This window comes from Syngnathoides biaculeatus, chromosome 2 (assembly GCF_019802595.1).
Source record: "Syngnathoides biaculeatus isolate LvHL_M chromosome 2, ASM1980259v1, whole genome shotgun sequence".
NCBI classification, from domain to species: domain Eukaryota; kingdom Metazoa; phylum Chordata; class Actinopteri; order Syngnathiformes; family Syngnathidae; genus Syngnathoides; species Syngnathoides biaculeatus.
In genome coordinates, this window is record NC_084641.1 from 22,922,777 (window position 1) to 22,940,451 (window position 17,675).

Here is a 17,675-nt window from a genome sequence, read left to right on the forward strand (position 1 = left end):
TTTGTCCCATGCACTATAAGGTTATTCTTGTTTCCAATACATTGGTTTCCCATAACAAAAGGCCCAATTTTCTGGTTATGCTCTCACGCGTGCTGTCTTGAGAAAGCAGCATAAGGGCTGCTTTGGTAGGGGACTCACCTTGTTCAGAAAACCTTTGAGCACGCCGGCAGCTTTCACTGACAGAGACCTTGGGATGCGAATGGGCTTCTCAAGAATAACTGTTGGCAAAAGAGGACAGCAACAAAAGAATTGCAAAGGGAAAGAGAAAAAGACATTCATGAGGGGCAGTGGAAGATGATTCATAGTCCAAAGTGCCCGTTGGGTCACCATGCTTGCTGACTGGGAATTCAAGGAGACACAGAAAACTCGATTCTGTTGGTTCTTTCCATTGTGGAGGTGCACACAAGGCCTTGACATTCACGCATCTCAGCAGTGATAAACAAACAACGTAAACAACAAAATCTGGGATGTTCCCCTCACTGTGTTGTTCACATATTTGTACTTCATTCTGACTAGTCCTTTATTTACTGTACATTCCAAAATGACCTAGCTAGTTGATCTTATAAAAAAAAAACATACTCCAATCAGCAATATTAAACGCAACCCACTAGTAAATAGTATAATACTAATTTACCGTAATTTTTAACATTTTTCCTAAAATATTTTAAAAAGTTAATAGAGCACATTATATTTAGGTATGGATGAAAAATAAAAAATACAATCACATTGCATAGTTGTATACAGGTACATGGAGTGGTAAATAAAAAAGGTATAGATATACATTTCAATATGATATATGATGTCTTATGTTACACATTTATATTTCTTACGGTAATGAGCGCCCCCAATCTGAACTCTATGACCTCCTCGGGGAGTTTGCACTTTACGATCGTTAGTGTAGCATGTTAGCTGCTACTGCACCAAAGATCAAAAACGACTGCCCGTGAGTTTGTTATAATTAAAACCAAGACAAAAAATATCAAATACAATGGCTAGTTGTGCAGCTGCTTTTAAAAGAAATGCGTCATCACTCGTGCCGATGACGCAGCCAACCCGGAAGTGGCGCCGCAGTCCAAAACAATGACAGCTCGCCTCAATGACTTCAGGTGGGTATCAAAACAATATGAGCTCAAACTATGTAATATATGCATCATGGGCACATTAAAAAAACGGGGGACCGCACACAATTGAAATGGTGGCTTTCTTTTTTAAATCTGCCCATGACCCTCGTTTCTACGTAGTTTGAGCTCACGCTATTCTGATAGCCACCTGACGCCAAAGGAAAGCTATGGTGTCAGGTGGGCGAGAAGCTGTGCTGCAGAACCAAAACTCTTGGGATTCAAAACGTGTTTCTCCACAAACGCCACGGATGGCACAGAGGATGACATGCTGTGGGAGCAAAATGGGATCACTGTTCATGAATTCAGGAGGCACCAGAACTGGACCAAGTCACTAAACGTAGCTACGATGGATAATTTTCAGATTGGAGATGAGCCAGATGTTGTTTTTGAAGTCTTGGCCAAGGATGTGTAATGTAGAGGATAAACTGCACTATACACAAACGTTTTATGCACAAATATTTAATGCAAAAAAAAAAGTCAAACAGTGTCAAATATTGATTTCAGTTATCAACAGTATTAATAAAATGTTATGCCATCATTGAGCATTTATTTTAGTTGGTTGAGGGATTCTCTTGTGACAATTACATGGACCAGGACAAGCGTGTTCTGTGGCCTGTCCCGAGGTTATATTACGGCTACATCAGCACGTGCACAATGATTATTAAGGATTGTAGTAGAGACAATTTTTTGAAAAACAATACATGTACAAACCCAACAAAATATAAATACAGATAATTCCCAATATTTTGAGCATATGGGTAGCAGCAAATTGGCGGTGCGCATTGTATATTGGTAGAAGGGTTTTCCTGATTTTTTTTAGGTCAACTTTGGGGGTGTGCATTATACTCATTATACACATTATACTCGAGAAATCACAGTACGTTCTAGTTCTTAATGCACACCTAGCAAATAATTGGCAAACAGATGAATAAGCAAATGTATCATTGAGAGAAGAGACTAATTCAATACTGCCCAATGTGCCTGCTCAGCATCACCTAACACAACACTATCAACTCCCCCCAGTCATGATGAAGTTGAGGTTCCGAAGCTGGCACATGCGCCACTGATACCCAAAGCAAGACCTGACGCATGGTTTAGCTGAGTGGCATATGGCTGAGGAGCTCCTATAGGGAAAGACTTGATATCTATCAGAAGGCATGTATCCAGCAACCTGCTGTTCTACCAGCAAACCTACTAGGAGCCTGCTTTGCTGGTGACAGATGCTAGCGACTGTGCCTCTCTATGCTACTGACAGTCACCGCACAGGCATACTGCACTATGGAGGAATTTGTGTTCTGAAAAGCTGGGAGGAAGAGAAGGAGAGTGTGATGGGGGATGCGCAGTATAACCATGTCACCATATGCCTTGATGAAACACAAATAAGAAAATAAAAGACCTAATTGGATGTGTTATTAGAGCGATGGAGTTCATCTAGTGTGATTGTGTGTTCGCCAGTGATTTTTTTTTCTCCTTACACATTTTTACGTCTCCTTCCATTAAAGCTGGGACTTGCTTTTGTAGCTACATGTAGTACAACCAAGTCAGTGCAGTTTATATTGTCATAGTCCCAAATCCCAATGATTTCAGCGTAGTGCTCTCTAATCTCTTTACTAAATGGAAGGTTGTCCACCCATTGGACGGAATACAGGTCGCAAAAGGGAGACGGTGGTCACAACAAAACGTTGATGCAAATCTTGTATACCGTTTTTTTTTTTTAACTAAATTTTATAAAAGACAAAGATTATAATTGGAAAAGATGTCCTTGGGGGGAAAAAAATACTTTTTAATTACTTTTATATGATTAGTTGGTTCTCTGGTTTGCCTGCTTCCTAATTCGTATTTTTGAAAAAGGGTCTTTTTCCCAAATATTTGGCTTCCACCCACATTCCCAAAACATGCATACGATGTGAATTTAAAAATAAAAATTATCCATAGTTGGGAATACAAATGTGAATGGTTATATATGCACTGTGAGCGGCTGGCAAGAATATCAGAGTCCTTTTGTAAGGACAGGGTTTTAAATTGTAATTTTACCCTAAAACAGGAAGTACAACATACAGCTCTCTTCTGGCTACATGATACAAATTGGTTTAGTAAAAGAAGTCTACAATATTATTCAATAATCATTTCCATCATCATCATGGGTGCCTACACATTATTATATTCTGCTATTAACAGCTGTTGACGTTACTTTACAATTAAAAGCATTGCAACAGTTAAAAATGTCCCCGCAAAGGCAAGATAAATGTCTTCTACGGTAAATTTGACACACCACAGTGTTGTTAACAAGTGAAAAATTAAAAATGAGGCTTTAAAATCGCCGGCACGACAAATACAGATTCCAGTATATAAATGCACTACGAAAATGATGGTAAAATCATGTTTGAGGTTTATCTACATAATTGATTAGTTACTGTAAAATATAACCATAAAACAAGCACACAAGCCAAATTACACATATGGATTAGAACACAATGTGACTGCCGACCGGTCACCCAATCACACCGCTAGGCAGATGAAGTTTTTATACAGTAATGTTCAAAATAATAGTAGTCCAGTGTGATTAAACAGATTAATCCACGTTTTCAGTCTATTTTATATTGCGACAAGCTCCCAGTAAGTGCAGTAGATTCTCAGAAAACTAACAAAACCCAGGATTCGTGACGTAAACACTCTTAAGGATGTGCAATTGGGGTGTGTTTAAAAAAAAATTGCAGCCTGTCGTTGACTTTACAAACTCAAAAGTATTTTGTACAAACTTTTTTGTTTCTAGGATTTACCAATCCTATGAATCACTAAACTAATATTTATTTGAATGACCACAGTTTTTGATAACTGCTTTACATCTGTGTAGAATGGAGTCGACCAACTTGTGGCACCTTTCAGGTCTTATTCCACTCCAAGATTCCTTAACAACATTTCCATTTCTTGGTTTTGCTTCAGAAACCGCATTTCTTATGTCACCCCACAAGTTCTTGATTGGATTAAGGTCCGGGGATTGGGCTAACCATTCCATGACATAAACTTGGTTGGTTTGGAACCAAGACTTTGCACGTTTACTAGTGTGTTTGGTATGATTGTCTTGTTGAAACACCCATTTCAAGGGCAATTCCTCTTCAGCATAAAGCAACATGACCTCTTCAAGTATTTTGACATTCACAAACCGATCCATGATCCCTGCTATGCGATAAATAGGCCCAAACGCCTTAGTAGGACAAACATGCCCATTTCCTGATGCTTGCACCACCAAGCTTCACTGTCTTCACTGTGACCTGTTGCTTGAATTCAGAGTTTGGGTGTCATCTCACCAACTGTCTGCAGCCCCAGGTCCCCAAAAGAACAATTCTAGTCTCACCATTCCACAAAATGTTCCTCCATTTCTCTTGAGGCCAGTTGTGTTCTTTGGCAAATTCTAGCCTCTTCTGCACATGCCTTTTTTTTAATAGAGGGACTTTGTGGGGGATTCCCGTACAGAGATCAGCTTCACACAGACATGTTCTCACTGTCACAGTACTTGCTGGTAAGTCCAGACTCTCTCTGATCACCCTGGACCTGATCATTGGCTGAGCCTTTGCCATTCTGGTTATTTTCCAATCCATTTTGATAGTTCTCTTCCGTTTTCAGCCACGTGCCTCTGGTTCTGCTCTCCATTTTAAGGCATTAGAGTATTATAACAGTATTATACCTAACGGGAAATTGGTGGAGGAAATAAGTTGCAATATTAATGCGATTTCCTAGAATCCGCGTGTTGATGTATGACTATGAATCTGTGGCAGGTAAATAAGCAAATAAGAAGACTTAATTATGTCAAGTAGTGACGCATGAAACCAGACCAGTGAACATTTAAGGGGAAATAAAATTAATTATGTTAGCGATTCCTGCATTTTAATGAAGGATGCCTGAACTATGTAAGCATGTACTGGGACAGGCATGAATCCTTTGCAGCTCAGAGCTCATTTTTATTCCACTGCATTAAATCTGTTCCTTCCACACTCAAACTAAATATCAATAATGCGACAAAGGGGCCTAAATAAACAGTTTTTTGTTTCATGTTTAAATGGTACCAAATAGCCACAAACGTTGCTTTTCGGATACTTTGTATCGCTCATCACTAAACAACCCATGAACCTTAGTAAATATTGCTGAGAGGAGGCTTCGAGCGTTGCCAGCGATGAAAGAGCATTAGATTAAGTATGAGTGCAAAAATAAATGCTGGGAATGTATTAAGACAATAAGTGGATGTAATTTGTCTCCCTTTATCTATTTCACATAGTGATGAAACTGCAAGCCTTGGGCGACAAACCTTAGCTATGGTTCAGTTGCCTCAATACTGACCTTGAAAGAGGTACTCCTCGGTGTTCATGTCAGGATTGTCGGTGATGATGTCAAACGGGGACCTCCCAGCCATCATTTCAAACATTAGCACGCCTAGAGCCCACCAGTCTACACTGAAGCCTATGTGAGGAAAGAGATATCGCTTTGGTTATACAAACCCAATTCCATTGAAGTTGGGATGTTCTGTTAAACATAAATAAAAAGAGAATCCAATGATTTGCAAATCATGTTCAATCTATGTTTAATTGACTACAATGATATTTCATGTTAAAACTGAAACATTTTATTATTTACAGCAAATAGCCATTAAGTTAAAATTTTATGGCTGCAACACGTTCCAAAAAAGCTGAGACAGGTGGCAAACAAGCCTGAAAAAGTTGAGGAATGCTCAAACACCTGTTTGGAACATTCCACAGGTGAACAGGACACAAGGTTCAAAAGGCTGCATCTGTGATTGTATGGGGCTGTGTTAGTGCCAATGCCAGAGGCAACGTAGACATCTGTGATCCCACCATCAATACAGGAAGGTATACACAAGTTTTGGAAATATGCTGCCATCCAAGCAACGTCTTTTTCAATGATGCCTTCGCTTATTTCAGCAAGACAATGTCAGACCACATTCTGCACGTGTTATAATAGCATGGCTTCACAGTAAAAGAGTGCAGACCTGTCTCCCATTGAAAATGTTTGAAGGCGTATTTTTCTTTTATTCTTAGCTGCATATCCTCACAAGGGAGTGCTGGAGCCTATCCCAGCAGGATGCGGGGTACACCCTGAACTGGTTGACAGCCAATCGCAGGGCACATGGAGATAGACAACAATGCCACTCACAATCACACCTCGGGGCAATTTAGAGTGTCCAATTAATGTTGCATGTTTTAGGAATGTGGGAGGAAACCGGAGTCCCCGAAGAAAACCCACATAGGCATGGAGAGAACATGCAAACTTCACACAGGCGGGGCCAGGATTGAACCCTGGACATAGGAACTGTGAGGCCAACACTTTACAGTTGCGCCACTGTGCTGGTGGTGTATTATGAAGCATGAAATATGTCAACTGAGACCCTGGACTTTTTTGGTACGTATTGCTGCCATAAAATTTCAAGTTAATTATTATTTGGTAAAAAAATACTGAATTAAATATCGGTTGAACATGACTTTAAATCAATTTATTGTGTTTTTATTTATGTTCAACGAAACGTCCCAACTTCATTGGAATTGGGTTTGTAAGTTCAAATCTTAGCACCATTTCCCAATGTTTTTTTTAACATCATTTTAATTTTTGCTAAAAACAAACTTATTTAGGAGACATTTGGACAGGAAACAGCGAGCAGTTTACAAACCATAGTCTTCTCCTCTGAGGATTTCTGGTGCAATGTAGTTGGGTGTTCCACAGAAAGTACTGGTTGTGTCACCTGGTCTGATCCCCTCCTGATGGGAGAAATAAAAACATGAGCAAGAGTAAAGAAAGAAAGAAAGAAAAAAATAGGAGAAAAATCATTTAAAAATAATTAGTTTTCTTTCAGACAGACCCATATCACAGACATAAACATACAGATGTATAGATATACGAAAAGAAAATAAATAATATGTCAATGACGGAAAATATGAAAGCAGTATCACGAGTGAATCCTTATTGACTATTTTAGTTTTCAACCTGCAGTCGTCAATCGGGGAAAAATAGTCAAGATGTCTCTCACCTTACACATGCCATAGTCTGTGAGCTTGATGTGTCCATCATGGTCTAAAAGAACATTGTCCAGCTTAAGGTCTCGGTAGATGATCCCTTTCTCATGCAGGAAGTTAAGAGCAATGCAGATTTCAGAAGCATAAAATCTGTTTTGGGGAGAGTTTGAGCATGCAAAGATTGGTTTATGTTGTTTCACTTTCACTCAAAAAATTATAAAGCACTATTACTAGCAGGTGATGTTGAACAGTCTATGAGGTATTTTTCCAGCACCAGATATTGCTCAACTCATTGTGCAAATTCCTGTGAATAATAATGCAGTATTTACCCCTGAATCAAACCATATATTCTGGTTTTATTTAAGACTTGAGATTTTATTCAATGTACTATACAAACTGCCATATACGAAGTTGGGACAGTTGTAAAACTATAAAAATAAAAAGAGAAAACAATGATTTTCAAATCCATTTCAAGCTTTCAATTGAATACACTTATTGTCGTCGTCCCCCCCCCAAATATTATTTTATTTTTAATTTGATGACTCCACAACGTTCCTAAAAAAACTGGGACAAATATAGCAAAAGATGGAAAAATTTGAGCAATGCTCAAAACAAAACTGTTTGGAACATTAACCCATTCATGGGCAGGGTGGCAATTTTTTGCCTTATTGAGATAAAAGTGTCCTAACAGGCCACAATCAAGGAAATAACACTTCTTTTTCATTTATGGTTAAGTTATATGATAACTTTACTAATTCATAATCTCGTCCCAAAAATGGGACGCTTCCCACGAGAGGGTACTTGGGTTTTCTTAGTAGATCGTCCCAAAAACCAGAATCAGAATCAGATTAAAACACTTAAATATTTTGATATACTGAAGGATATAATGTGTGAAAATCATGATGTCCCAAAAATAGAACGCTGCCCACGAATGGGTAGAAAAGGAGCATCCCTGAAAGCCCCCGTAGTTCACAAACAAGTGTTTCTCAAAGAACAATTGCAGTTTCATCTTCTATGGTCCATAATATCAGTAAAAGATTCTGACAATCAGAAAAATAAACATAAACGGCAAGGCTGTAAACAGAATCAAATGCCCGTGACATTGGATCCATCAGGCAGCACTCCATTAAAATATGGCATCATTGCACAAGCGATAATTACGCTACAGAAAACCTTTGTCATTTAACACACTGTGTCGCGACATGACAATGGGAATACTCTTTATTTGCCAAGTAGGTCAAAAAGACACAAGGAATTAGTCTCCGGTAGTTGAAGCTGTTCTGGTATGACAGCTTCAACAATTTGTGGCCTCAGCTCAGTTCCCAAACATGTATTGAGTGTTGTTAAAATAAAATGTGGTGTAAGGCAGTGTTCAATTTAGCAGTAGAACGCAAATTCATTAAACCTGAATCATTTTATTTATATTTTTGGAGTTTATTACTTAAACAGGCCCATCCTATTATGATGTTGTCTTTTTATGGACTGATTTTTGACGTTCTTGACAGACAGTACATTCATAATCAACAGTTATCAATTGTTCACACAAGGCATGTCTAGGAACGGTTTTAAAACAGTCCATATCTTTACAATATGAATGATATAGAAAGTATCATAGTTAGCACACACTCGTGTTTACTGAAAATAGTTTGTGCTTGCGCAGTACGTGGAGCTCATGCTCTGTCAAAGGGAGATAAAGTTCTATTAAGATTGACGGGCCTCCTGTCTGAATGCCTGCAACAAATCCCCGAATGATAAACACTGGGGAAAAGATCATTTGACAGTCAAATGGCAAATCCCACATAGCTCTCCCACAATGTCACTTTGACAGCCTTGATTGTGCACAGTTTGCTTCAGTGCTGGCATCCAGACGGTTAGAAGTAGCGTGTTCTCAGCAGCACCATCTATCGCCCACAGACCACCATGCCCCATGGCGCGGGGGAATGCGTCAGGGCCCTCTAAAAACACTCCTCATGAATATGGATAATCATTACGAGTTCTTACCATGGCGCTTTGCATGTGTACAGCCACTGTTTCCAGAATGCAGATTGTAAGGTCCGACAGGGGCCCAACAGTGCCTCTTTATATTAGTAAGCCTTTGATCCAGCATTTATCAGGGGCGTCGTTCGAGTGCCCCACAAGTAGAAACGCAGCATGAATAATCAAGCCTCATTATACATTTCAGAGGTGTCAAAAAGAAATAATTTACTTAGGTGGTGCCAGTTTCCATGAGGAACTGCTCAAGGATGATACTGAGCATGTGTTTGTAAGAAGCACATACAAGAAGTACACTATTGAGTAATATTCAGATGGAATCGGGGAGCAAGGAAGGTCTAAATAAATTAAATGGGGCATCCCAAAAGGGCGGCAATCATTTGCAGCAACAGCAACACTTACAAAACCCTCAGCTTGTGGTTTAGAGAGGAGCTGCACTCTCATTAGCAACATTTACAACTAGCTGACAAACTGAATGTGCGTTTTAAATGAAGATGAAATGCTACGATACACAAACAGTAATTGCAGCCCTAACTATTTGCCACAGAAAAGGTGAGAGGAATAATACAATTTTTGCGTGCTGCTGCTTTAGAGAAATTTTAATCAAGCACAAAATGTTGCCTGATTTAATTAAAACAATGTTTTCACACTATCTTCTCCTAATTGACCTGTTGAAATGTGTGTCGTCCTGAAAACAAAAGATGCTTTTATGAAACTGTTTTGGAAACAGTAACTACCAGCTCATGGGGTTATAGTTTCTCATCTCTAAGGACTTGGGCATTGGAACTGGAGGATCACGTTTATCCGAGTCCTGAGATGCCTGATGTAGACTAATCTGTAAAATTTTAACTTGTTGGAGGGATTTTACTTTGTAGTTTGATACCTGACTACTGCTCAGGTGCTCATAAGTAAGGGCAAGAGAACACCTCAAGCAGGACAAATGAGGCAGCCATGGGCCTTTTGCAGAAAAACAGAAAGAGTTCCGAATATCAGTCATTTTAGAACAAGGACATTTGAGGATCTGAGTTAGACAGTTAAAATTTTGAATCCCAATGAAAAGATTTGGGCTGTCCTAGAGAAGGCTACGATATATCGTTGGAATTTCTGGGGGTAGTTTTTGCGAGGAAAATATTGCTATCCAATATCCAATATATTTTGACACACCTATTACATAAAACATTTGCCCACTTGCAACCACATTATTCAAAAGTTGCTGTTGTTTTTTTCACCTAAATTGTGCATAAGAATTTAGCAGAGTCCAGAGGTGGGTAATATCTATCCATCCATTTTCTTCGCCGCTTATCCTCACGAGGGTTGCGGGGAGTGCTGGAGCCTATCCCAGCTGTCAACGGGGAGGAGGCGGGGTACACCCTGAACTGGTTGGCAGCCAATCACAGGGCACATTAAGACAAACAGCTTCACTCACAATCACACCTAGGGGTAACTTAGAGTGTTCAATTAATGTTGCATGTTTTTGGAATGTGGGAGGAAAGCGGAGTGCCCGGAGGAAACCCACGCAAGCACGGGGAGAACGTGCAAAGTCCACACAGGGAGAACCGGGATTAAACCCGGGTCCTCAGAACTGTGAGGCCTACGCTTTACAAGCTGATCCACCGTGCTGCCCAGGTGGGTAATAAACTTCTTAGAACCACAGTACATAAAAAAAGCATTGGACAAGGACTAGTAGGATTAGTAAAGCTTGATGATGCAAACTGAGTTCACAAAATCTTTATCCTTACCGTGCATGCTCTTCAGGGAGCTTTCTTTGCCGTTGCATATGAAACATCAAGTCCCCACCATTCACATATTCAATCACAAGAAATAACCTAGAAAATTAAAAGGACAGTTACTGGGGAAGGCTAAATACCTATTGAAAAGCAATTAGTGTTTTTAAAAAAGATCTTGCACTTGATCACAGGCCTTGCTTGTAATGTCACAAACAACCGCGCATGCAATAGACCAATTAATGACTTGATCAAAATTAAATTTGAACATGTTCATTTTCAGATAAATAGACATTCATCAAGTCGACATTTCCTCCATAAGCCATACACTGTGCAAAAACTATTCATTTTTTGTCTAACAGTCTAATGACAAACCAGAAAAAAAAATCTGTTTCAGGTCAGCCAGGATCACCAAAAATATTTAATTTTGTTAAATGCCACAATGACAGAGAGAAATTCTTAGAGATTATTTTCTTCGGGATCAAAACTCTCCATGCACAAAAAGTACAGTTCTATGACTTTAAAGAACCAGGGGAAGCCCAGGTAATGAGGTCATGTCTTTGGAATCTCCTGACAGGTTAACAGACAACATGTGAGTTTATTGACGGCACGGCTGGGGATATATTTAAGACTACACCTTAAACACTTCCTTGTTTGAAATCATGGGAAAATCAAAAGAAACCGGACAGGAAATCAGAGAAAGAATCATGGAGCTCTAGAAGTCTGGCTCGTCCTTGGGTGCAATTTCCTGATGCTTGAAAGTGCCACGTTCATCTGTTCAAACAATTATATGCAAGTATAAACATCGTGGGAATGTCCACCCATCACATCTCAGGAAGAAGAGGGGCTCAGAGATGAACGTGTCTTAGTCTGAAATTTGCAAATCAACCCCAGAACAAAAGCTAACGACCTTGTGAAGATGCTGGATGAAGGTGGTAAAAAAAGTGTTATTATCCACAGTGAAGCGAGTCTCGCACTGACGTGGGCCGAAAGACCACTCACCAACAATGAAGGCTTTACTCTTAAAGAAACATTAAAAAGCTAGATTACAGTTTGCAAAAAGACACCAAGATAAAGTTCTTAACATCTGAAAACATGTCCTGTGGTCTGATGTAAATAAACTGGAGCAGTTTGTCCAAGTGTGAAGCTTGTAGACCTGAGAACACCACCCCAACTGTGAAGCATGGAGGTGGCAGCGTCATGTTATAGGGCTGTTTTGCTGCAGGAGGAAGTGGAGCTCTTCATAAAATAGACACCATCATTAAGAAAGAGCATGACATGGAAATATCAAGGCAACATCTCAAGATATCTGCCAGGAAGCTAAAACTTGGGCACGAGTGAATCTTCCAAATGGACAATGCCCCTTAGCACACTGCCAAAATGGTTAAAAAGTGGATTGAGGATAACAAAGTCAAAGTGTTGGAGTGGCCATCACAAAGCCTTGATCTGAATCTCGTGGAAAATTTGTGAGCAAATCTGAACAGGCGTGCGCGAGCTAGGCAACTGACAAACATGACCCAGTTACACCAGTTCTGTCAGGAGGAATGGGCCAGGATTCCAGCAGAGTACTGTCAGAAGCTTGTAGAAGGTTACCCAAAACGTTTGAGCCAAGTCATGCAGTGCAAAGAAAATGGTACTCGATACTAAGGAAATATATGTAACTGTATAATAATCATAATATAAAACACTCCAAGAAATTATTTCTCCCATTATTGTGGCAACAAATACAACAAAGTTAATTAATTTTGGTGACTTTGACTGACCTGGAACAAGAGAGGTTTAGTCTGATTTGGCTCCAGACAGTGAGACCAAAAATGAAAACTTCTGGCTTCAACCGTGTGTTAGCACTGTTAGTACACTCTCTTCACTAGGCTTACTGGCTACAATCATCAATATCAATAATTTGTATGTTTTGTGAATCATGGAGAAATAAAGGTACATGACCATTATCTTCAGGGCGACACTTTGTGAACTGTTAATCCAAGCGGTGAGTGAAAAAACATTGCTGTATAAACAAGGGTAAGTTTGCACAAACCCCATTCCAATGAAGTTGGGACATTGTGCTAAATAACAGAATACAATGATTTGCAAATCATATTCAGCCTATTTTTAATTGGATACACTACAATGACAAGACACAGTATGTAAGCAAATAGCAAATAATCATTAACAGACTTTCGTGGCTCTAACGCGTACCAAAAAAGCTGGGACAGGGTCATGTTTACCACTGTTACTTCACCTTGTCTTTTAACAACATTCAATAAATGATTGGTAACTAATGACATTAATTGTTGAAACTTTGTAGGTGGAATTGTTTAATTTTTGTTTGATGTACACCTTCAGTAGTTCAACAATATGGCGTCTCTGTTGTCGTATTTTATGCTTCATAACGTGCCACACATTTTCAATGCGAGACAGGTCTGAACTGCAGGCAGGCCAGTCAAGTATCCACACTCTTTTTTCTATGAAGCCATGCTATTGTAACACTTGCCGAATATGGTTTGGCAATTTCTTGATGAAATAAGCAGGGGCGTTGCTTGGATGGCACCATATGTTTCTCCAAAACCTGTCCGTACCTTTCAGTGTTAAATGTGGCTAAAAAGTTATCCATGCCGCTGGCAATAACAGAGCGTCATCGCATCACAGAGGCTGTCTTTTGAACTTTACGTCCCAAACAGTTAGGATGGTTCTTTTCCTATGTGGCCCCAGAGGACAAGAAGTCCACAAATCCCATTGCTCCAATTCCCATTTCTCATTCACATTGATGTCGGTTTTTGATGGGAGTGACGTCTGAGGGATCGAAGCATTCAATGTTTGTTTGCGGCCTTGCCGCTTACATACAGTAATCTCTCCAGATTCTTGGAATCTTCTGATGATATTTTGAGCCATAATTGATGAAATCGTGAAATTCCTTGCAATTTTAGATTGAGGAAAATGGTTTGAATTGAAAAAAAAACTGTTCGAAGAGTTTCTCATGCACTTGTCCAGAAAGAAGTGAACCTCACCCATTCTTTACTTCTGAATGACTGAGCAATTCAGGAAAGCTCCTTTTCCACCCAATCATGGCACTCACCTGTTTCCAAGTAGCCTGTTCACATTTGGGATGTTCTAAACGTGTTTGATGACCATTCCTCAACTTTCTCAGTCATTTTTGCTATGTGTTGCAGCCATAAAATTCAACGTTAATGATTTGCTTAAAACGAAGTTGATCAGTTTAAACATTAAATATATTCATCTTTGTCATGTAATCAATTAAATGTACTTTGAACAGAATTTTCAAACCTTTGTAATCTGTTTTTATTTGTTCAACACAACGTCCCAACTTCATTGGAACTGGGTTTGTAATAGGTGTCGGTTCTTCTTACCGACTATCCGTCTGGAAACAGGAGTGGAGGCCCACTAAGAACGGATTTGTGGAGGCTTGCTCAAACACATGCTTCTCTGTCTGCACCCAGTCAATATCCTGGAGAGTTTACAAATAAAGGATCAATACAGTGTCAATACACTTTCTAAATCAGTCATCACTGAATGATGACGTAATTGTGCTTTGAATAATCATTCAAATTGATGAGTTGTCAATATACAGATGGATTTGTGTGAAAATAATTGGATTACTATGACTAGTAACCGTGGAACCTTGTAAAGGCTGCACGTTTCAAGATTCGACAAACAAGTTATCCAGACAACTTAAATTACTCATGTTGAAAAGAGTAAGACTCCGCCTTTAAATCATCATGCCTGTTGGCTGACTGTCATTTAAAATCTTTACATTTTAATTATTTTTTATTCTTGTATCTACAGTAAAGTATGTTAAAATTATGCTTGGCAATAGCTTGCATGGTTAATGAAGTTTTTATGATTAGCCAGAATAGTTTATTTCTATTTCCTGCTTAGTTTTTGATTCATCATGAATACAGAATAAAAATATGCATCCCTCCAATTTCTGAACCGCTTATCCTCACAAGGGTCATGGGAGTGCTGCAGCCTATCCCAGCTATCTTTGGGCAGGAGGCATGGTACACCCTGAATTGGTTGGCAGCCAATCACAGGGCACATAGAAACAAAAAAACATTCTCACTCACATCCACACCCACGGGCAATTTAACCTACTACGCATGTTTTTGACATGTGGGAGGAAACTGGAGTATCTGAAGAAAACCCACGCAGGCACGAGGAGAACATGCAAACTCTACAAAGGCCGGGCCGGGATTGAGCCCGTCCTCAGAACTGTGATGCAGATGACTGCAGTAAAGTTTGTCTGATATAATGATTCCATATTCCATGTTTTATTCAGAAAGGCCACATTTATTTAAAGTTAGCTATAGAAATCTGTGTGTTTTCGCTTGCTTTATAATAATTTATGTTTCTTTTTAACATTCAGTCATCTGATGATGTTAATATTTGATATGAGCAATAACAGTGTCTCTGAATTACAAGAAACTGACACGATGTGGTTCATTTATGGCACAACAGACAACCTATACTGTGCTTATGATCCCAAATTCCTAGTCAATCCCCAAGTAATTGAGGAATTTATAATTATGCTCATTACACTACAGAAACATATCCCCGATTGGTACTTGTCTCTTCTTTTGTACTTTGTGGTCAATTTTGTGCAACGCACACCCACTTTGATGCCAGGCATTACAGTCCTGCAGAGATTAATAATTAAACTAATGTGGATGTATCGGGCTGTTAATAAATACATAAATAGAAAGATGTACAATCAAGCCAAGGGGCAGACATTTACTTCAATTCACGTTATTTATTGAAAAAACCCTTAGTTGTCTTAATTGTCAAGTAAAATTAAAATCACAGTAAATCACAAAATTCAGACCGTAGAATAAAATCTAGCACATTAAAAACAAATTTCTGCATCTATTTTTTTTCCCCCTAGGATATTTGATAGATGGTAACGGAACATTTTCTTGGCCAAAGATTTATTTAAAATCCATGATAATAAATTAACATCTGTTGTGCTCTTTCTTATTATTTTATACATGTATTGCTGTAGTTGCATTACACGTACGTATTGAAAGTTTGGTAACTACATTTAAAGAGTCTTGGCTGGAACAAGTCTGGGGAAACCTTGCTGTTCAATTCCCCAGTTCTGGAGGGATCATTAAATGACCTACACCGCCATCTAGTGGCTTTGTACAATATGATACAAAAGTGTATTCAAAATCCAGACATCTGTTTTCAACAACGGTTATCCTGATTAGGGTCGCAGGGCGCTGGAGCCTATCCCAGCTAACCTCGGGACAGTCAGTCAGAGGGCCCAAACAGACACAGACAACCATTTGCATTCACATTCACACCATCCCTGAATAGAAACTGAACCCACGCTTCCCATACCAAAGTCAGGCAAGTGTACCACTCCACCATCAGTGATCTGTCCATCTGACAGTCTGTACCAAATACAAAGATAAAAAGAACGTTTCAGATGCATCTGTGAACATTTATGTTTGATGAGCAGATAAAATATACACAATTTAACGTGCATATTTTAACCATGCAACATCTGTATTTTCTCAAGGGACAAAAACACTGGTCAAGTGATGCGTTATCTTTAAAGTGATTTTTTTATTTTAGCATCAGGTTAATTTTAGATGAAGATTCATAACTGGCTCAACATGCTATGTCTGTTTAAGGATAGACGTGATGAGCTATAATGTCCGTAAAGATATGTCAGTTCAAACAAACACCAATTAACACCTCAAAACTTTACTAATGACCACATTGCACCTATATAAGGAATGCCTATAATACTCCTATTATTTAAAATGTTCATTCATCGATTGATTCACTCATTTTCTGTTCCATTTATCCTCACGTGGGTCGCAGGACCGCTGGAGTCTACCTCAGCTATCTTCTGGCAGGAGGCGGGGTGCGCCCTCAACTTGCATAGCACATAAAAAAAAACACCATTGACACTCACATTCACACCTACGGGCAATTTAGAGTCTTCAATTAACCTACCATGCATGTTTTTAGGATGTGGGTTGAAACTGGAGTAGCCGGAGAAAACCCACGTAGGCACGAGGAGAACACGCAAATCCTAAACCGGATTCAAACCTGGGTAATCAGACCTGTTGAGGCATTTAATTTTTCAAAATATTTGTTAAATTAAATATTTGTGCATCAGATACATAAAAAATATTCCAATAAGGCTCAGAGGAACAGAGAGCTATAAAATCCACAGCATGCAAATTTTTCATTATTTTTTTTATTTTCTTGTTTAATTATATCTTTGGTGTTAGCATGCAAGGTTCCATGAGGTTGTGACCACACGGGATAAATATTATGTACTGCAAATAGTTTAGTGCTGTCACTACTATGACAAAAACTGTGTAGAGAATAGTTTTTAAAATGTGGACTCTAAATGATCACTCTTTTCCAAACCACCAAATAATGTTGATGAAAGGTTACTATGATGATGACAAAATACAAGTAGTAAAACAAATTGATTGAATGTAATATCTGGATTGATGTAGGGATAAATTTGCTCTGACCCAGTCGTGTGACCTCACCTCATCATCATGAACCAGCTCCTTCTTCACCACCTTCATGGCATAAACCTGGTCGTTCTTCTTTAAACGGACCAGCAGCACCTTAGCATAACTGCCGCGACCAATAACTCGGATCAGGTCGAAGTCTGCTAACCCCAGAACAAAGCCTTGGGACAGCTTGATACCATCGATTCCATCCACCACAGATTTGATGTCCTTGGGTGAAGTAGAAGGGTCAAGTGTTTGCATATTTTCACTATACATTGCACGTAGTTTCTATTTGTATATTTGTTGCCTCTGTTTAAGATG

At 39.1% G+C, this 17,675-nt stretch overlaps 1 protein-coding gene across 4 annotated transcripts in view; it reads right to left on the reverse strand.

The window, feature by feature from the left end:
* prkcz (protein kinase C, zeta) overlaps nt 1-17,675 on the reverse strand; it is a 91,641-nt gene that overhangs the window by 24,687 nt on the left and 49,279 nt on the right. For all 4 annotated transcript variants that reach the window (XM_061841491.1, XM_061841497.1, XM_061841506.1 and 1 more), the window contains 7 exons: nt 17,388-17,582; nt 14,223-14,320; nt 10,873-10,959; nt 7,156-7,291; nt 6,799-6,886; nt 5,457-5,576; nt 139-218 (listed from right to left, as the gene is read on the reverse strand). In XM_061841491.1, coding sequence (XP_061697475.1) covers nt 139-218; nt 5,457-5,576; nt 6,799-6,886; nt 7,156-7,291; nt 10,873-10,959; nt 14,223-14,320; nt 17,388-17,582 — 804 coding nt within the window. The remainder of the gene's footprint in view (nt 1-138; nt 219-5,456; nt 5,577-6,798; nt 6,887-7,155; nt 7,292-10,872; nt 10,960-14,222; nt 14,321-17,387; nt 17,583-17,675) is intronic.